Source organism: Lytechinus variegatus, chromosome 9, assembly GCF_018143015.1.
Source record: "Lytechinus variegatus isolate NC3 chromosome 9, Lvar_3.0, whole genome shotgun sequence".
In the NCBI taxonomy this organism is placed as follows: Eukaryota; Metazoa; Echinodermata; class Echinoidea; order Temnopleuroida; family Toxopneustidae; genus Lytechinus; species Lytechinus variegatus.
Window position 1 is genome coordinate 9,498,932 of NC_054748.1, and position 22,445 is coordinate 9,521,376.

At 38.1% G+C, this 22,445-nt stretch overlaps 1 protein-coding gene across 1 annotated transcript; it reads left to right on the forward strand.

Annotated features, from left to right (window-relative positions):
- Window positions 1–1,872: 1,872 nt before the first annotated feature.
- Window positions 1,873–22,247, forward strand: LOC121421065 (nucleolar protein 9-like). Its single transcript, XM_041615677.1, has 12 exons — window positions 1,873–2,075; window positions 2,943–3,241; window positions 3,826–3,943; window positions 5,902–6,006; window positions 7,238–7,391; window positions 8,287–8,479; window positions 10,278–10,392; window positions 10,971–11,101; window positions 13,245–13,466; window positions 17,201–17,471; window positions 20,398–20,501; window positions 21,296–22,247. The coding sequence occupies exons 1-12, from the start codon at window positions 1,937–1,939 to the stop codon at window positions 21,440–21,442; spliced, it is 1,998 nt and encodes a 665-aa protein (XP_041471611.1). The 5' UTR covers window positions 1,873–1,936; the 3' UTR covers window positions 21,443–22,247.
- Window positions 22,248–22,445: the final 198 nt, after the last annotated feature.

Sequence of the window (22,445 nt, forward strand, 5' to 3'; positions counted from 1 at the left end):
TCGACAAGTATATCGCTTATATGTATATCTCTCAGGAAATGGAATAGGAAGATATTCATCATTTTTATATGACAAAATGTCCTTAAGCCTAGAATGTCCCGATCCTATAGGTCAAAATTATAAAATAACTACTCGCGCTTCGCGCTTGCATCATTAATGAGTGCTATCCACACCCACCTCTCAATTTCCTTACACAGTGCTTTTAATAGTGCTTAAATTTAACCCTTTTCATATCAGAATATCAAATATTTTTAGCTTGCGCTACGCGCGCGCATTATTAGTTTTCATGATAAAAAATGAATTGTATTTAGATTCTGTCTAACTCTTAAACATGCGTACCTATGTTTATTAAAATAGGCAACTTAGTTGATCTTTATTCAAAATGTGCTAAAATTATCCAGTTTCAATTCAGAATATCAAACATTTTCTCCTCGCACTTTGCGTTCGCATTATTAATGTATGAAGATACCAAATTGTACCCATCTTTTTTCATGATTTACAAAACATGAATAGAGTGTCCGGTTTCTCCTTTTTCCGCTCGCGCTTCGCGCTCGCACCAATTGTTTGGTTATATACCTATACCGTTCATGATTACAAAAAGATCATAGATCGAACGTCTGATCTCATTTTTTGTCGGACTGTCAAAAAGTTTGAGCTCGCGCTTCGCGCTCGCATTATTTCTTCATTCAAATATGTATCGTCTTTATGGTTAACTTCTAAACGCCCTTTAACGGGCCCCTTTTCCAAAAGGCCAGAACATATATTAAAAATAATTCAGTTACATACGCATCTTCTTTAGGTTCACAAACATTGTCAAAAATGTGCAAATTAGGAGAGGAGTTCCATATATGTACCCCCACCAAAAATAACAAAAGATTGTCGAGACTTCCGGTTTGTTCACTTCAGATTTATCTTTGGATTTTTAAGTATTTCTTACCTTGCTTGGGACTCGAACTCACCTCGTTGTATAACTGCAGTCAAGACTCATAAAATGAGGTTGGCTAAATCCGGGTTACTCGGAAATTAGCAGGTTTTTTTTAATAACAGAATTCAATTCTGTTTACTGAAGATTAAAAATATAAGACATTAATCTAGTAAACGTTTTGTTTTTTTCAAATGTAGTACATTGTTACACTGAATATTAATTGTTGTACTAATTTTACTTGTCCCAACTTGAAGTTCCCATTGCTTCCAACCAATTGGGGACCAACTTAGAGCAATCGGCTTTATTTCCAGTTGGCTGTAGATAATTTCAATGGGGACCAATTGGTTTCAATGGATACCTATTGTTTCACTTTCCATGTCGGGCATACCCCAAATTGAAACCAATTGCCAATCGGTATTCTAATAAATTGTTCGCGCACTGCTATTGTGTGCGCGTGTCCAGTGCCCCTGGTCCTTTGTAATATAGCAACCCTGTCACTGCATGCTGCCAAGGCCTAAATTATGTGTAGGGCCTTGACCACGGAAATGACCTTTTTTAACAAGTGCACACCTAGTTACCAATATGAGCATTTTCATTTATTTGAAAGCAGGATAAAAAGCATTTCAGATTAAATGCATTGCTCAAGACAATAGGTGCGCGGCCGGGGATCGAACCCTGACTTTCCATGTACAGCCAGGCGCCTTGGACCACTCGGCCAAGGCATCTCCACCTTTTTTTTAAACAAGTGCACACCAAGTTACCAATAATGCATATAGCATTACCATTTATTTGAGAGCAAGATACAAGAGCATTGTTCATTAAATGTTTTGCTCACGGGCACCGCGGCCGGGGATCGAACCCCGGACGTTCTGTATTGCCAAGCGCCTTAGACCACTCGGCGAGACGGGCTGTCGGCTGTCAGAGTTGTGTTGCTGCCGTCTACGTTTGTATGGTACCAGTGTTTTTAACATTGTGCATGTGCCTGTGGTTATCGCCAGCAACGCTACCGGTATGGGAAGAAAATCGAATAAAATAAAAGAGGAAGATGAAAGTTCGGGAAGGATTGGACGCCTTGATGAGCATACAATGGGTTACTATCGGCGAGTCTCCGATAAGATTCAGGAAGGATTCGAAAACACCGAAGAAAAAGGTATATTGTGTTTTAGTCAATGAAATGTAGTCCTGAAATGAATACCTAAGTCCCATGCGTGTTATTTGGTGTAGGGCCTAGGACTAGGTTTTATTGATCAGGAGAAAATGTAAAATGTGTAAAAAAACTAAAATGAAGGGGAAATTCTAAAAATTTGTGTACAAAACAAATGGAGAGTTGTCCACAAAATCAGCCATTATAAAGTACGTTAACCCCATAGCTAGAAAGTACAAGACTTCCATAGACATACTTCAAGTCTTTCAGTAGAGGCGCTGGTCAGAAAATTGGGATCGTCCCAGTTTACAGGGACTGTCTCAGTTTATAAGGATTTCTTCACACAAGAAATCTAGGAAAGTTCATTCCCCTGTCAAGTGCCGACACCAATCAAGTGTGCTAGTCAATGTAAACATATCAGGTTTCATAACAAGATTATTGGAAGACGGTAAGTCATTAAAAATAGACGGTTAACTGGGGGGAATTGAGGTCACTGAATCTATTTTTAGCACTCTCAATTTCCGTAATTGCTGTCTTTGTCCCGTAGGGGGAAGTGAAAAAAAACGTCCCCATAAACAAGGACAGTCTCAATTTATCAAGACATGATTTGTCTTGGTTTATGAGGATATCCTTGTTTTCTGGGACAATCCCAATTTTTGGACCAGCGCCTCTACTGTACTTAGTCATAGATCTGCTATCTAGATCTAGATCTACAGTGTAACTTGTTTATTTGGGGAACCGTTTATTTCATAACCAATTTTGATGAAACTTTTTAAATTGTTCCTCTCAATTTACTCTTTCCAATAAGAATGTTTCTCTTCTTGGGTTTTGGTTTCCTATAATGTTATTCATGTTTCTATTCCTAAATCTCAGCAATGTTTTTGAGAAATGTGTACTCTGAACTGGAAGGCAGTGAAGTGAGACTATCCCAGAACCAGACCGTGAGCCGCATTTTAGAGACGGTCCTCCCTCTCTCCGAACCCAAGCAGCTGACTGCCTTCCTCCGTGGATTGACCTCTGACCTTTCAACCTCGGCCACGGATCGTTTCACCAGCCATGTTCTACAGTCAACGATGATCACAGCTTTGCCTTATGTTGGTACAGAGGAAGTTGAAGGTCTGCTGGGAATCTACTGCACGATCTGTAAAGAAATGCTTGAGAACTTTAAAGAGGTAAGAAGATGTGAACGGTACTGTCCTGAAGGGGTCAAAGGTCACCTTCAATAGGCACTTGAATACCTGCAGTAATCAAAAAAAATATTTGATCCACTCTTTTGCTAATATTTACCATTTTGCTTAAATAAGCTGTTACAGAATTGGATTGTGCATTCTCTTCTTCGCTGCTTATCCTCTAGTTAAAACAAGCCATAATACAGTGTACCAATAGTTTGTCTGAATTAATAATGTTCGGTAATTTGTATACACATGTGTGCTGCTACATGTATACTGCTTGGCAACAGTTATGATTTTACCACCTGATTACCATTGATCACCTGATCACCATGTATCACCTGATCACCACTTTTACATTGTATTGCACTATGCAACAATGTCATGCCATGTGAAAGTCATTAAGGTTTTGTATTATTTTTATGATTTCTTCAAGTTAATAATAGTAATGATAATAGTTTGTATTTGAAGATTTAAAAGAATTAATCATAAACTATGATGAACCTTTAAAGTGAACCTTTTTTTTTGTTGTTGTAACTGCGTACATCAATCAAATGATAATAACCACTGTTCTCTTCTGTTGGTAGATTATAACAGATACATACGCTAGCCATGTCTTACGGACTCTCATAGCTTGCCTTGCGGGTATCCAGGTCCCAGAAAATGTCTCCAGAAGCAAACTATCAAGAGGCCAACAACACAAAGGTATATTTTCTTGTTCGGAAAGTCAAAGGTCAATATGCCCAATGCTATTGCAAAGTATTTAATATTTTTACATATTCTGATGTTTTTGTTACGGATTTTTTGTTTTGTTTTGCAATCAGTCGTGTCATATTGCCCTTTTACTTGCTTAAAGGAGAATGAAACCATTGGAACAAGATAGCTTGTGTGAAAACAGAAAAATCAAAGAAACAGATCAACAAAATTTTGAGAAAAATCGGACAAATAATGAGAAAGTTATGAGCATTTGAATATTGCGATCACTATTGCTATGGAGATAGCAAATTGGCAATGCGACAAAGATGTGTGATGTCACTGATGAACAACTCTCCCCATTACTTTAGTATATATTTCACTTGAATTGCCTCTTTTATCACATCTATCCATAGATCATGTGTTCTTTCTACATGAGGGCATGTAATACATATTTTTCAAGAATACATAATGGATAAAGAGTTTGTATCATCGTAAGAAAAAGCAAAAAGAGACATTTTGAGGGTATTTTATAGTCCACCAAAGGGAAAGTTGTTCATCAGTGACATCACACATCCTTGTCGCATTGCCAATGGGAGGATCTCCATAGCATTAGTGATTGCAATATTCAAATGCTCATAACTTTCTCATTATTTGTCCAATTTTTCTCAAACTTTCTTTATTCTTATTTTTTTATTTTTCTGTTTCTACACAAGCCTATTTGTTCCAAAGGTTTCATTCCCCTTTAAAGAACAAGTCCACCCAGACAAAAAGTTGATTTGAATACCAAGAGAAAAATCCAACAAGCATACCACTAAAAATTTGATCAAAATCGTATGTAGAATAAGAAAGTTTTAAGAAATAAGAAAGAAATAGTGAGTGGGGACATCATTGACTCCCTCAATTGCATGTCACTGAGTTAGATTTAAGTTTTAGTTTAACTATGGAGAGCCAATTGGGGCACAAATCTCTATTAGCACATGTTTAAGAAATTAATTCTCAAGACACTCTAATCTTTTATAACTGTCTCAGAATGAAAAATGAAATATTTTCATCATTATGAAAGCGAAGGGGAAAAAGTAGTAAATATAAGATGTATATTAATTATGCACATTTTTTTAGTTTTTGGCTCCCATAGACTTTGACAATGGTCTAAATTTAAACCTGATTTTGGAATACATGTATGTGCTATTGGCCCGTATTCTGAAGTCGAGTTTAACTTAAACTCAGGTTTAAAGTTGTGGTTTAAGTTTGGATAGCCAATTGTTACATAAATCTCTAACAATAGAGATATCATATTTCAGCTCATTTGGCTCTCAAATCATTCATAATTGTCTAGGAAGTATGATTGTCTTCACCATCGATGTAGAAACTTACAACTTACGGTAATAAAGATTTTGACACTTATGGCTTCCCATACCACAACTTTAAACCTGATTTTAAGTTACACCCAACTTCAGAATACGGGCTATTGAGTTTAAACATGGGATGTTGGTTATACATGACACCATCTTGTGTATGATATCCCAGAAGTTCACCCCAAATTGCCCAAAATGAATGATGAAGTGACCTAATTCTCATTGGAGATCCACACAAATCATTTTGCTTTTCTTGATATACCTGAAGTGAACTATCCTCAACTTGGGTTGTTATTGTATTAACAATATTTCCAATATAAAAATCAACCCCCACATGGGGGAAAGTAAAATCTTCTCTAAATATATGAGTATAAAGAATGGGCAAAATGAAATGAAGAATAGCTTCAAAATTACTATTCATTTTTTAGACACCTGTGTTTGTAATACCTGCGCGATGTGTCTTCGTGTGTTTTATCCCATGAAGTAACCGTTGTCATCTTGAAAGTTTCTTTTCTTACAGTTTTGCATCTATTCATAGCTGGGTAGCATGAATAGAAAATGTTGGATTATTTCATCAAACTTCGAGAATTGAATATCATTATCTTTTTACAGATTTGGTGTTGGAAACCAGAATCATAATGAACTCACCACCAAAAGACTTCCTATCATGTTTAGAAAGTATATCAGAAAATATCACACAGGCAGATAATTTAAACGGTAAGTTCAAAATAATAATAATTACATGTCAATTTATATAGCGTAGTTACTATGTGCATATACCGGTACTCAACTGCGCTTTGATACTTGGTATCATATTATTACCTGGCTGTAACTGAGCCGCCATAATAATAGGCGCTAAAGCGTTCAAGGTAAACCCTACCGGGTACCCATTCACCTCACCTAGGTCAAGTGCAGCACAATGTGGATAAATTTCTTGCCGAAGGAAATTACGCCATGGCTGGGATTCGAGCCCACAACCCTCTGTTTCAAAGTCCGGAGATTTATCCACTGGGCCACAACACTCCACAAAATTAACCAACATGTAGAGGTGCCTCAAATCTCTGTACTATGGCCCATTTCATAAAGAATTGCAACTATTATAACTTTGCAATGATGGCAACTACCATGGAAACAGGGCTCAGCAGCCAATCACAATCAGGGTTTCCACAATAATGGTGAATTTACATTTATTTTTCAGTCTTAGTGAAACGGGCCCCATTTGCCTTGCAGATATAGTCTCCACTTTCCAGTCATGCCCACAATATAGACCAGTTCATAGTTACTTCATGGGCAATTTTGGTCAAATGACCTTTCATTTCTTTCATCATGATAGGCAGATTTCAAAGCAAGATATTACGTAAGCTTGCCTTACATAGCAGGATGAAGAAATTGAATAGACCAGGTGACTAGAATAGCACATCAATGAACACTTGATGAAGGTATTTGGTGCATTCCTGTTTGAATGCATATCTTAGCATGTTGCACAATGTACTTAACAAACTGAAATACCAGTCGTTCGTGGAAGCATTGTTGTTTTTTGTGGATGTAAATGAAAACGAAAATTCAAAAGAATATATGAATAATCAAGACATCAAAGTTGGTGCTTATCTCATTAGATTTTAAAACACCATGTCACTTTAGTACAAATGACCTTCTTCTGATCATGCGTAGAATCTTTTGATCATGCGCAGAAAGGAACTACGAACTGGCTTATTCTTACAGGATGACTTAAGTATAAGGTTTTCTAGCACCAGTATATTTTGTGGTATTTAGGGCTACCCAAATCCACTAATATATATCTTGTACCTTGTGTTGCTTTCATTCATCATGATAGGCCATTCATCTTGATAGGCCATTCCATTTAGCGAATAATTGACTCAGAATTTAAATTAATTAAAATTGAATGAATGTTGAGTTGAATTGAATCAAACTGTATTTCTTTGAACAGAGTACTTCACAAGCGTAACAGGTGGTCCCGTCTTGGAGGTATTATTGCTTTCGCTCCACCATACCAACAAAGATCTCTGTAAACGACTCACCAAGATATTTCTCAAGAAAGCCAAACTTTTAAGCAAAGGAGACGCTGATGAAACACAAGAAAGGTAAGAGAAAAAGTTTATACGAAAACAAATGCGAACCAGCAGCCTCTATGTACCACCGCCTCATGTCCGCAACCAGGGGCAGATTCAGGATTTTTCAAAAGGAGGGGGGATGCATATTTTCCTTAGAAAATTTGACAAACCCCCCCCCAAAAAAAAAAGAAAAAAAAGTTTTCACCCTAAATTTAGGGTCATTTTGTCAACAGAAAATTTGACGAGCAAAAAAAAGGAAAAAAATGGTTCTCACTTTCATGGGGGGACACTTGTTTGAACGGCAAATTTACATGACAAATTTTGTTTATGCCTGGCAAAGGGGGGAGGGGGCATGGGCTGGATGTGCCTCACTCTGGATGAACCAGTGTCTGCGACTACTCGAAACGGGCCAAGTTCTTAATCCATTATGCAATATTTTAGGCAATGTAATCTGTCATATACATGTAACCCACTTGAATAAAAAAAAAACTATTCCTCAACTTGATACTGTCAGAGCAATTATTATGTTATGAAGTAGCCAAACAAGTATCTTTCAAACCATTTTTTTCTCTATAAAAAAAAAATTATAGACTGATTTATTCTATATTAACACTACTATTAATCTCTAAAGGTGTATTTCAAGACAAGCTATTGATAACACACAGTAAATTATGAGCGATAACACATAGTCAATGATAAGTGCTGGTTAGTTTGCTTTCCCTTATACAGTTAAATTTTTATGACAGCTGTGAAAACAATCTACATGTATGCGATATACTCTGATATGAAAAGTGAGTCATGCAGGCCTTGTGCATACATTAATGCATGAAGATAATGCCGTATCTTTTTATATTATTCATGATATCCAGTGGTAAAAATATCACTATTTTTGGTCATCTTTTCAATTTTACTCTTCTACATGCAGTTCCCTAGCACAGCTCATGACCCACCCAATTAGCAGCCATCTACTAGAGGTCATCTTGAAGGTCATTGATGATGACCTACTGCTAAAGGTCATAGGTCGGAGCTTCAAAGGTCAACTCATCAAATTGGCCATGCATGGTGTTGCGAATTTCGTCCTCCAGCGGTTGCTTGAGAGAACCAAAAACCTGCCTGTGGTAAGCTCCTGTTTTGTTATAAGCTACTGAAATCCTTGCATCTCATTGGGTGATTTCAAGAAAAGTGTTGAAATCTGGTGTTGGTGTTGTGACAAAATACCAATGCTTTAACTCACTGAGTGCTTCGTGCACGCTACGTATCCTACTATAACATGCCACACTCGTGCTCGCACGCCTACTATTGATTGCTTTGTGCTTGCATTGTTTCCTACCCTCGCCTGCTTCGTGCATGACTGCGCACATTCGGAATTACAATCATTGTTTCGCCGTTTTGCATTGTATTGCGCATAGCATGCACGCCGTAATTAGCACTATTGTGTGCAGTGCGAACTCTGCTTTCTGACAGATCAACTTACTCACGCGGCTTACATTCTTCGAGTATTTCCACTTTTTTTTTACAAGATATGATTCCGCCTCTAAGAGGGAAGATCCATACAAAACACTCCACAAAATGGAACTACTTGATACAACTCATATTTTAGCGGTAAAGATAATAACCAATCCATATAATGAGGACACCATTATAAGGGTTATGAAATTTCCTTCAACTTTACTACACAATATTTTGTGGATAAACTAATCGTTAGAGAGTTACAAGCAATTGTAATCATGACTATTGAAAGGAGTGAATACGACTCGCGATCCCAAAATCAATGTGGCACAGGGGGGTTTTGTGGCTGGCACAGGGGATTAGCATCGGATTAGCACTGTGGCGTTGGGTTAGTAGTGTGTGTGGCATGTTAAGAGTTAATGTTGACAACACCAACACCAGCCACAACACCGTACCTGAAATTTGGGTGGTGTTGGGATTGACCTCTGAAAATATGACGTATTTCAGGGGGGCGTTTCATGAAAGGACTTGTCGGACATTTTATCTGACAAGTACCATTTTATCCGACAGTTACCATAGGAACAGGCCTCTCAGCCAATCAGAATCAAGGAAAGATGTCAGATCTGACAACTTGTCGGATGAAAATATTGATGAAACGCTCCCCTGGAAGGATGGTGTTGAATGTCTTCTGGTGAACCCTGCACTGCAGCTGGTGTTGATGATATACTGTCGTGCAATTTCCTCATTCACCAACACCAACCCCCAGGGATTGGAAAAATCATGATTCCAAGTTTTGTGTTGGTGCTGGCAATCTCAAGCTCGTGAACAGGCGGCGAACAGGAGGAAACATCCCCGTAAAATTAGGTTTTACAGTTAAGATGAGTACAAATCATTTGAGCTTTATATATTTTGATGAAGAATATTGTTCACTCTTTCGAATTCTTGAATTAATTAAAGCATTGGTATTTTGTACGATGAGAATAAAATGCATGTCTCTCCGATTTCTTTTTCGTTGACAAGACTTCTCGCATGAAATCAAGATAATTTAGCAGCGCATTGCAGAGGCGTGACGTCATGTGCTATCGATGACGCAATAGGTATCATTCCTCTGAACCCAGCTCGGTTCAGCTGCCCTTTTTACGCTTGTCAACACCGATACTGAACAGCGTACTTGAAATCACCCACTGGCTAAAAGCTCAATTAATTGCCATAGGATGATTACAGAATGGGGGTTCATTGCTAATGTTGAAAATGATTTTTTTAGCAGTTTTAGCAATAAACCTAAATGAGGATGATGCAAGGATGGGATTTGTGTACTTTCTCCTCCATAATTTGAGGACTGGTCGGATGATATTATTGCTGATGATAAGCATTTTATGCCCCCGCAGAATTTATCATCCATCACATTATTTTTGTGTTGCTCTCCATAATTTTCCTTTGATATTTGTGTATTTTTCTCCTCCCTAGTTTGAGGAGTTATTTGACGAGATCATTGATGATATTGAGAGTGTATTGGCTGTCAATCATCTGGGTGTCATTCAGCGATTGGCTGCTGGCTGTGTAAGCCACACCTCCAAACAAGGTAGGCAAATACTTGCTATTATCTTTTTAGTCCACTTAAATAATAACAGCAATATTCAGTTCTTTTATAGCACCTTTGATGATGGGGGTATTTTAAATAGAGCTTATGCATGAAACTTGAATATTAGGGTTCTCAAGTATCACTGCCTAGTTTTCACACGTTTCAGGTCACATGATCAAGGTCAAAGGTCATTAAGAGTAAATGAACTTAGTATTATCATATGAATAGTGTTTTTTGTGACAAATTATTTATTTCCAAAGTAAGCATTGCTGCTATATTGAATTGGGAAAAGCAGCTGAGACTGCCTGAGTCTCTCCACTCGTTTTCGTGCCCTTATGAAAATTTTCAGGTTGAAATCGCACCAGGCCCTGTGTAATTTTTTCCCCTGCAAAAGGTGTAAGACTTTGAAATCATTTAAGTGATCAGAAATATTCTCAGTCTTTTAATATGCTGCAAGCCAAACCCATTTCTTACGGCATCTGCACAGTACATGTATATTGGACCGCTTTTGGTATAGTTGAATTCAGAAATCAAATTTAAAAGCGATCTCCTTTTTCTTTCTTTTTGTCTACATGTAGTTCCATTCCTTCAATCCTTGATGAGGGCATTCCATTGTAACGAGCCAAGAGAGAGGCAAAACTCCTGCGTGCCTCTCTTTGCTGCCATGGTAACCTACGAAGTCATGTTCGGAGAGAAGGATGATGAAAAGGTACATTGTTTAGGAAGGAAAAAGCAATTAAATTTTTGTAACACCCCCTATTGTGCATGTCAGTATTCGGATTCATTACTTCCATTGACGAGCGGATACCATGCGCGACCATGGGGTCTCGAAAAGCACCCTAAACACATATTTTCCATATTCTGAAAATGCACCCCTTAACAAGTATTGGCATGTGAAACCCTACCCTTAACAAGTATTGGAAACAAAACGATACTATTGGCAAGTTTTCCCTGAATTGAACCCCTAAACAAGAACAGCGATATTTCAATTATGTTACGGACTTCGGTCAGTGGTTTTATCTTTACCTCCATCATTGGGTTAAGTTCAGCTACACCTTGCCCAGATCGTACCCTAAACACGTAGTGTTGACTGTTGGGGCAAAGAGTACATTATCCTTAATAAAAAATTTTAGTCTTAGTTCTTTATGCCCTTGCAAATTTGACCCTAAACAAGTAGCTTTCCTAGCGAAAATAGATACCCTTTTCATTATTTTAGCGTTTTTTACACCTTTATGTGCCGTACTTGAAAAAGACATCGCTTTTGCATGTTGTTTTGGTCGCGCATGGTTTCCACTCATCAATGTAAGTGCCCCCCCCCCGGGAAATTACCTTGACTGTGAGATGATATTCCATAATTGCAGGTCAACAAGCAGAAAATATGTATCATCTTTTAATTTTGCAGGCCTTCACGTTTATAATTTCGTGGAGCTCAACAAATCGCTCTCCTTATTTTTTTGAGGAGCTCAATTGAGCTACTCAGAATCGCTCTCTGTGAGGAGCTCAAATCAATTTATTACAATACATGTATGATAAATTGTGGATTTTTCTTAACATTGTATATATGCAATAGCTGTGTTAGCTATTAATTAATCTGTGCTGAAACTAGGCCTGGGTCACGTCAATACGTTTACAAGATGTCTTTCGCGCTCCTGCTAAAAAAAATGAAAAAAATGAAAAAACATTGCTAAAATTTCACATTTTACATCTTTAAATCGATGAAATGGCCTTCTTTTTTACGTAATTCCTTGAAATTACTTTGATTTAGTTGAAAACTATCAGAAAATTTAAGAATATTCACCACTTTCCCGACTCTGATTTGAACTTACCTCGGTAAATATTGTAGTCCCACATGTAGACTTCCATGGTGTTGCCATGAAAATCTACATATGGGACTACATGGGACTGCAATATTTACCAAGATTAAATTAAAATCACAGTCGGGAAAGAGATGAATATTCTTCATTTTTCTGATAGATTTCAACTAAATCAAAGTAATTTCAAGGAATTATGGAAAAAAGAAGGCCATTTCATGGATTTAAAGATGTAAAATGTGAATTTTTTTCATTTTTTTTTTTTTTTGAGGAGCGCGATTTTTTGCTCTCCTTTTTTTTTAAGGAGCGCGGTAAGAGCGCCGGTGCGATCGCGCTCCTCAAAAATGAAGGTCTGATTTTGTGAAAAATCACATCTCTTATAGTACTGAAATGTCTGTATCTTATACCATACAAGTGTCCATTGGGCACTCAACAAAACACATCAATCGAACTGCAAAGATGATTCGCGGGTCGGCGTGCCAAGCTTTGACTTTCATTATCTTTTTTCTCTACCCACTGGCATCCCTGATCAAAAGAAAACTATATTTACATATTTTTGTCTTAGTTTTTTTGGAAACGCCTTCTCCAACATGAAATGGGCTGAAAATTTCACAATATGCAATGGGTTACGATGATGCCCTTAGTGACATTTATCATGCTAATCTGTTGTTAGGTCTGTAACCCTCCCTCCCTCCGACTGCTCCCTTCAATCTTCCCCTCCCTCATCCATCCCTCTCCATCTCCCCTTCCTTTCCTCCCCTTCTCCTCTCCCTCCCACTTCCATATCCCTTTTACAATCGCTTTTATTTTATCCCTTCCCCCTACTCTATCCCTCTTCTCCCACTCCCCCTCTCCCTTTGCCCAATTTTTCTCCCCTCTTTCCTCCCCTCTTCCTCTTCTTCTCCCCTCTTTCTCCCATTCCCCTCTTTCCTCCTCTGTTTCCTCCCCTCCATCCTTTCCAACTCTCCTTTCACTTCCCTCTTTGCCCTCCTTTCTCTCCCCCTCTCATCTCCCCCTCCCCTTCATCTTCCTCCCCAGCAGCCATCCCAGCCTCCTCCCATCCAGCTCCAGGGCTCCCTGCTCCTTCAGGAGATGCTCAAGTTCTCCAAGAATGGAACCATTCTCAACAGCTTCATGGCCATGCCCCCTGATACCCTAGTTTCCATGGCAACCCATCCATCAGGTAGTTATCTCTTGGAAGCCTTCATGAAGAGCACCGCGATCGGTGAGAAGAAGAAAGATCTATTTGTGGAGAAATTGAAGGTTCGTATCAATTTCTTGAAGCGCCCCTCCCCCTGGCTACGCGCCTGTACAACTGATGTGTTGAATTGCATGTGATTTTAAAGGACAAGTCCACCCCAACAAAAACTTGATTTGAATGAAAAGAGAAAAATTCAACCAGCATAACTAGAGGTGGGCTATAGAGGGTGACATTTTCAGATCATGCTCATCACACCTTAGTTTGATGAATTAGTGCACACTGACACCATAATCAGGAAAAAAAATGAAAAAAATGCGAAATCCAGGGTGCCCTGGCCGTAAAACCCGAAAATCCAAGATGGCCGCCGGATTGCCTAAAAAAACATGTTTTTGGCCATAAATTGGTCATTTTTTCATCTTTTAGCCTAGTTTTGGTGTCTAAACCTATGTTTTGGGGGTCACTGAACTCATTTATGGTATTCATTTTAATATATTAGTGTTAAATTTCATGTTATATCAGTATTTAATCAAATTTCTACTTATTTTCTCCAAAATGCAAATTCTTACAGATGACGTGTGCATCACAATCAACAGTTTAAGCTTTCCTTTTTTTTCTTCTTGTCCCATGCCCATTATCCCAAATGTTATCCACTTTGTATTAAAGTAGGCCTATGCACAATAGTTCCAGCACAGCTCCCTTTCTCACCGCATGTAATGTATCACTATTACCACTCGATATCCTCATTACTACAAACATCAAATAGGAGCATCTCTTAACAGTCAGCACATCTCTCTACACATGTATTGTATGTGAGTCACACATGTGAGATATTTGATGCAGGCAATATTATCTCTACCCTTGTTCAGCATGAAGTCAAGTTAGGGCTTCGTGAAAATTTAATTGCATACTATGCCATACATGCCGACCCTGAAATCCTTCCTCAAGAAGAGTGTGGTCGGTTGTAGCAGCATTACAGGCACTGACAAAACAAGTATAGTTAGGATGGACACAAGTCATCCATGTGGGAGACCTTTAGAGTGAGGTTGCATCTGCAGGGAAACAAAGAAGCACAGCCTCTTCAATGAACAGCAATTTGCTCAGATGCCTGGGATACACTACTGCAGTCATTCTATATCACATCCCAGAGTATGAGGGGACATTGCAGAACATCAAATCCAACAACCTACTTGTTCAAGCCTGCCATCTGTACCTTGAGTGTGACTTAATAGTCATGATAGCATTGAAGATATTGGCCTGGTTCACATACTGCATAACCCTGCAATGTGGAAGTCAGCTCACAGAATGATCTAGTGACCATCCTCCCACATCTTAATAATGATCTGCTGAATAACAAGACAGACACGCTGTCTTCATACAAGGTACCATACTCATTTCAAGTGGAAAATCCTGAGACCTTGTAGGCGTTTATTTTCAGCAAATGTGTCAGCAAGCTGCCAAAGATTTGACTATTCAGAGAGGAGGTGAGTATGGATTTATGCAAACGGCAGAAACAGGTTTTGCAGAATCTAGAGCAACTAACTCTAGAAACTCACACCAGAAGATCTCACCAATCTACCTTCAAACAATTTGCAGTGTGAGCGGAATCTGTCAAAGTTTGACAAACAAGCAAAGCTTTCTGCTGCTGCTTCTAATAGAAACTTCACTGCCAAGGGTATTTGAGATGATATGACCTTGAACAAGTCTGGTGTAGTAAACTGGAAAAAGCGACCCATATAACATTGCAAAAATGTTGGGTAAGAGTGAGCAGAAATGGGTGGAAGAGCAAAACATCCTTTCGCAGGAAAATCTTCAGCAGAATGTGGCCCAAGCACAGCAAGCAGTAGAGTACCAGGTACATGTATGTTGTTAGTGTTGTTAGTGTTACAGAAAAAAAATGGGGAGGTCCATTAACAAACATTGATGAGCTTCAGGAATGCCAGGATTCAACCAAGGTTTAAACTATGTTACGTGCAGAGCTGTCATATCGCAGACACACATCCCATCATCTAGATTACTTGGTGCGCCAACACTTGTACAAGGTCAACCAACTACCGTATGTGAAACAGAAATGAAGGTGAACTTGACTCTTCTATTGACTGGAGGAGAAACTGATAATCTCCCTGCCCAATGGGATCACACAGTCAACTGCCCATTCAAACCTTGAAGAAAATACTAATGGACTAAGAAGTGGGCATCAATGAGTTCTGCAGTGTGAGTGTGATATGGGATTACGACGATGAACGAAACTGGTACCTAACATCGTGAGGGATATGAAATTGAGCACATGGAAAGATACCGGAACTTCAAAGATTAAAAGGGGCAGATCAGCATTAGCACTAGAAATGGCCAAAGCAAGCTGATGTACAGACAGTACTGCCGATGCAGATTCTTCTATGTACCGGTAATGTAATTGGCTCATGGGATACATCTTCCAGCAGAAACATTGCATTTGTGCTTGACAATTGGCATATCATTTTACAATTAAATACGTATACCCACAGTGGAACTGTATAGTTCTCTCTGACTAGAGGTCTGATGACCAAATAATTGGTACTTTAAAGCAGATACAGTATTACATGTAGTACTGGCTCCACAGTTACCATGCATGCCGACTCCGAATTCACTAGCCACATACAGGTGGTAGGTTTTTGGTATATTTCTCGAAGTATTGTTTAAATAAAAAAAAAATTTTAGTAGCTAGAATTTATTATTACCTGTAGTAGTATCATAGCTAGCATGACTTAAAGAAAATACAGAAAATAAAGTACAAAAATTGCGGTTGGGGTAGGGGTGAAAGAGAGGGAAAATTTAATATTAAATATGGGGAAAATGTGAGTTTAATGTAGAAGGTTAGGTTTTACACCAAAGATATCATTATATTCAATTTCTTTGACCCCTAAAACATGGGGTTAGACACCAAAACTATTACAATAGACCAAAAAATGACCGAGTTACAGCCCAAAATGTCTTTTTTTAGCCGAAACGGCGGCCATCTTGGATTTTTTACGTTTTCGGTCAGGGCACCCCGGATAATGCATTTTTTTCATTTTTTTTTTCAAAAGTGGTGTCAGTAGGCACAAAGTCATCAAACTAGGGTGTGATGAGCATGTTCTGAAAATGTGACCTAAAATTGACCCTCTATAGCCCACCTCTAATAACACTGAAAATTTCATCAAAATCGGATGTAAAATAAGAAAGTTATGGCATTTTAAAGTTTCGCTTCATTTCACAAAACAGTTATTATGCACATCTCGGTCGGTATGCAAATGAGGAACTGATGACATCACTCACTCATTTCTTTTGTATTTTATTATATGAAATATTTTTATTTTCTCGTCATTGTCACATGAAATGAAGTTTCATTCCTCCCTGAACACATGGAATTCCATTATTTTAACATTTTGTGCTTCAGGCAATGAGGTCCTAATCGTCAAATTCGTAAAAAGAAAAAGTGAGTGAGTGACATCATCGACTCTCTCATTTGGATGTAACTGGCTCGTTCATATAACTATGTTGTTAAAAATAAGCGAAACTTTGAATGTCAGAGCTTTCTTATTTTACATCCAACTTTGATAAAAATTTTCAGCATTGTGCTTGTCTTTCTCTATTGATTAAAATCAATATTTTTCTGAGGTGGAGTTGACCTTTAAAGGGGTAATTGCATACTGATATCGCTAAATTGAATACAAAAATAGCTACCATGTATGCAAATTCGTCATAAAAGTGCCAACCCGTTTAGCCAGGCATGAGGCAATGATTCTGATTTAAAACCCTTTTTTTTTGCCAAATCTTGCAGGGAAGCTGTTTCCAGATCGCCTGTAACAAGAACGGCTCGCGGACCATCGAGGGCATCTTCAAGGCATCGTCCATCAAGAGCAAGTTCGTCATCGCGGAGACCCTCGCCGAACGCGAGACCCACCTTCTCTCGCACACGTTCGGCCGCTTCGTCCATCGGAACCTCTCCCTTGGCCATCTACGCAATAGGAGACAAGAATGGAAGAATATTCAGATGAAAGAGGCTCAGAAGAGAAAGCTGTTTGCAGATATTGTCGGCAAGGAACCACCAAGTAAGAAATGTATTGCTAGTTTTGTTACAGTTTGGCTTCTGAAAGGAGAGGTTCACTCTTCAAGCCTTCTTTTGTCAGCAATATTTTTCTTTAATTTTTAGGTTTTATTAAAAACCAAGGCAGTCAGTAAGGATTTAAATCCAGTTAAGTCCCCAAGCATGGGGAAGGTCAAATTCACCTCACACTCACAGAGATCACCTTCACCCCCATCCCTCCACTTTACTCTACGCAAAATTGGGAAGAGAACAGACCCATCTTGTACCCTGTGTAAACTTGAAGAGGACACTACAGAGAATATCCTTTCCAAATGCCCATGTACCCTCCATCTATGCAACATTCTCTTGGACAAGATAAAGAATCTCCCAGAGGATTTCCCCTCCTCAGCAACCTCCTTCAATACCAGCAATCCCTGCCAACTCACAGCAGCCATCCTACTACCCTATGATGTTTCCCTCCCTCACCCTCTGAATGCCTTGATCCTTAAAGCTACCCTGCACTTTAAGCTTCATGTCCTTTTTAAACCTGTCAACTCCCAGTAACCTGCCTGTCTTTCAATCCCTGTAGACTTGACATTTAGCGGACTCATTGACTCAACTTTTGCAGTGATGCCTGCTGATCTCCAAACAGTGGACCGGTACTGAAACAGAGGTTTATCCTCCTCCCTTAAACCAATCCTCCTCCACAAACCAATTCATCATCTACAATAGAACCTGTTTCATAAAAACTTGTTATAATGCTAATAACAAATGCACAATTTCTTTAACAGATTTACAATCAGCCAATCAAAATGAATGATTTCAGGAACTTTTTGCTGTTATTGCATATTTGTTATTATGACAAGTTTTGTGAAACAGGCACCTGATATTCATTTGTTCCAATACCAGCTGATTTGTATGATGATGTGAAGTGCTCATGAATCAAATTTTCATTTGAAAAATAGTGCAATTTTAGTCGTAGACAAAGTGAATAATAGACCATTGTCACTAATTTGCGGATTTTACCCTTTACTTTCAGTACATGATTTTTATTGTCTCCTCCTCACCTGATGTAAAATATAATTATTATTATTATCAATAATAATAATTAAATGTATTTTACACAATGTCATGATTTTGTTGGACACATGTTGTGCTCAGATTTGAAAGATAATGGGGAGATCTGAAAATTTGTTGAAAAACAAATGGAGAGTTGTCTACAAAATCAGCCATTTTGAAGCATGTTTGCCTATTGAGGGTCCCAAAGAAATAGAACAAGACTTTCAAATTTTCGTAACTCTTATTTTATAATCGACTTTGACGATACTTGTTTTCAATTGTTCCTCTCATTTTCCTCTTTCCAATAAAATTGTTTTTCTTCTTGGGTTTGGGGTTTCCTTTAAAATCAAGGTTAATTGTCACCATTGCATTGTGAATCTGGATTCAGTTCATTAACATAACCTGAACTTTGTGGAATCATGAAATCTTAGCTGAAAAACGATCACACTAAAGATCACCAACACAGATAAGCACATGTGGGTCAGTGTGTTATTGTTTCAGAGCTGCCAAGTAGTACGATTTTTCCGTATTTCATACGGAAATCAATTTAAAATACGGCAGTACGCTTTTTCATGATAAAATACGGGAAAAAACAAATTAGAGAAGAAAAGGTATTCGCCTCACTATAGCATCTGGGAGCTTCCGGGCGGAGATGAAAAAATGGCAGCCGTGTGTTGCTGCCCTCTACGTTCAATGAGTTATGCTTTCATCAAGGCTTTCCGATTAGAATTTTCGATATCCTGGCGAATCAATGTGGGTGACAAGTTCCGAGCGCACGCACATAGTTTACTAGCGCAAAGCAGCAGCTCAAATTGCGATACAGTATTTTGCGACTGGTAAATACGTCTGTAAGGATGATGACGTCATTCAAGATGGCAACTTATGTTGACCGACGGAAGGATCGAAGATGACGATGTTTCGATCATAATTTGAAACGAATTAGCGGTATTTGCGGTCTAAGGTATGATATTTCTGAATTTCATACATTTTCCCGTAAATATGGATGCAATTTCTTTTTCATAATGTGACATTTTATGATTTTATGTGCAAAAAAACGATCGGAAAAATCAGGTTTCCGTCAAATGTTAGATCTAACGTTACTGCTAATACGTTGTCTGTACGTACGGGCCTCCAAATTTTTCAGTCTATGTATTGGTGAGTGAGCCAACGCAGTTCAGCGGAACAACCAAAATCTAGAGTGAAGCTTTTGATCTCGTGTGCGACTGTGTGGGGCGCAAAATAATGTAAGAAGTGATCGAACTTTGCCATTATGCATGCATATTTTGGGGGATAAGAATACTGAAAATGCAAAATACAACTTGGCAGCTCTGTTGTTTGTAAATGATTGTTTTGTCAATTTCTCAGTAATTACCCATTTTTTCCCCAGAATCATTGAACACAGATTTTTAGTTCAAGCAAACACTTCTGGGGCTTTTCGTAAGATGCTGTTCGAACTCATTTTAAAGTGATTGGTTAACATTGGTTTGACTTTAAAAAAATCTGAGCTAGAAGGTCACACTTGTCACCTGTGTCTGTGATATGTTACAAAAATGAAGCCCAGAAAAAATTGCGTTCGAAAATAATTATTTAGTGCTTCAAAAATTGAAATATAAAGTGACCAGAAACACCATGTTAATTTCATCCCATACACATATGTTTTACTATTTAGGCGTCAATAAGACGCCTTTTTACAAAATCGGGGTTTGTCTTGTAGTTTTAGCTTTTCATTCTCGATTATGGTTGTTTTCAGGGTTTATTAGTTCTAATATATTCACTTGTACACAGGTTTCATCTTGGTTTGAGAATTTTTTAAATTGGCTGCTCACAAAGTTAAACAATACCTTTAAGATTGTTACCACAACTGGTGTTTAACTTCATTTATCATTCTATAGAGAAAGAGAAAGCACCAGATGAGAACCAAGAAGAAGACAGACTTTCCAAGGAGATGGCTATCTTGACTGGGTCTGGGAATGCAAGACTAGGAGATGAAGTTGGGGTAAGTGATTGAAAGTCAAATATACCTCTAAATATCTTCTCTTTTTTTAAAATCTGACAATAAATTGTAAGGTTTCAGAATCTTATCACTTTAAGAGATTTGCAGTCGATTTTAAACATATGCACCATCAAAAATCAATCTTAAGCCTTGCTATCAATTTCAAATAGAGATGAGGGAGTGAGATATTGGCTTGGGATCCCGGATGACATTGTTATGACTTTTTGATTGTAGTAATAAAAATACTTTCTCTATTTTCCTGTATTTCATTTTAGATTTCTTGTCTTGAGACACATATGTACACATATAGTTGTTGATTGTTTATAATAACACATCAGCACCGCTTTGTATCCTTTTATGTTATTATTAATTATTATAACAATGACAATGGTGTTTGAGCGGGGGGGGGGGGATGGTTATATGCACCCCCTCAGATCATCACAATAACAAAAATTATTTTGTTTTGATTTTTTTGAGAGCCAATACATTAGGGACCCAATATAATCTATTCATTGAAGTGTCAATGTGACCATTCATTAATATTATCAGAATACGCAACCCATATTTTTGTCTTGTTTTAGTTGCTTCGCTTCAATAAACGGCTGGTACCAAGCCTAACTTGACAGCCAATCACGGCTCGCCATTTAGCGTCCATTGTCTAGTTCGTAATATTATATATTGTTTTGCTCTAGTGTTTTAGTCATTCATGCGATTTTTTTCCGATGAGTGCATGTCGAAAAGCTTCAGTATGTCTGTTTTTAAGGCTATTTTACGGTCTTTTGTTTTATTTTGTTAAGGATGAAGAAGCACCTGACAACGATGAAATCACCGCCATATTTAGTCACCTACCTGTCAAAAGAGATGCATCGTTCAGCGAAGAACAATCGCAGACAACGCAGATCAAGAAGAAGAAAAAGAAGAAAAAGATTAAGGACACTGACTGATGGGAATGGAATTCATCCTGGGGGAGGGATGGGTGGGTCATGTTGGGAGAAAGTGCAGGGGAGGGGGGGGGTGATTCAAAGGAAGGGGTGGGGGTGATGGGGAGGGGATAATTCTGCCAATTGGTCTACACTCGCTTTCGGTTAGGCCTCATCCCAAATGGTCTAATAGAAGTTCATCTACCAACCATTTGTGATCTGCCATCCCGAAACAAAGAACAAGTCACCAAAAATGATTGTTAAAGATTTTATTGAGCTTGAAAAAGCACCCCATTAGCTTTAAAGCGATACATGGATATAGCTTGTAAAAAATGATCAACAACAATAAATGCATGGGAAGTTTAGTAGTGAGAGCTTCAAAAACACCAAAATCAGGTAAATAATGTAAAAAGTTGTGCTTGGTTTACTCACGCACAGTAGATGCACTCTGTGCGATCTGGGTGATTCTTCTAAGCAGTCCAGAAAAATGATGTTGAGGAAACTCTTGTTCTCTGTCTTTCATTGACCTTTTCAACTTTACGTTTTGATACTATGAAGAAAAATCACTCTTTCATATAACCTTATACACTAATTTTATTTAATTTTAACCAAATTTCTATTTTGTTTTACAGACAACCTTGCCTTGCGACTTATTGTTGGCTTTTTGGTGGCTGATCACATTTGATCTAATTCCAATTTCAACCCATTTGCCATTTTTGTCTGATATCCAATGAGTCTAAAATACCACTTACAGGTAATGAAGAAAATATTAAACTTGCAATGTGGTTGCAGTGTAGTATGAGTCTTCCATTTATTGTAATAAATGTTCGAAAAGATATTGATATTGAAGTGTAAAGAAACAATTTCTGTAGGTTGTCCTTGATGCATATAATTTTCGATGATAGGGAAAATGATTGACTATGGTAAAAAAACTAATGATGATGATGATTGTGAGGATGATGGTGATGATGATGATGATGGTGATGATGATGGTGATGATGATGAGGATGATGATGATGGTGATGAT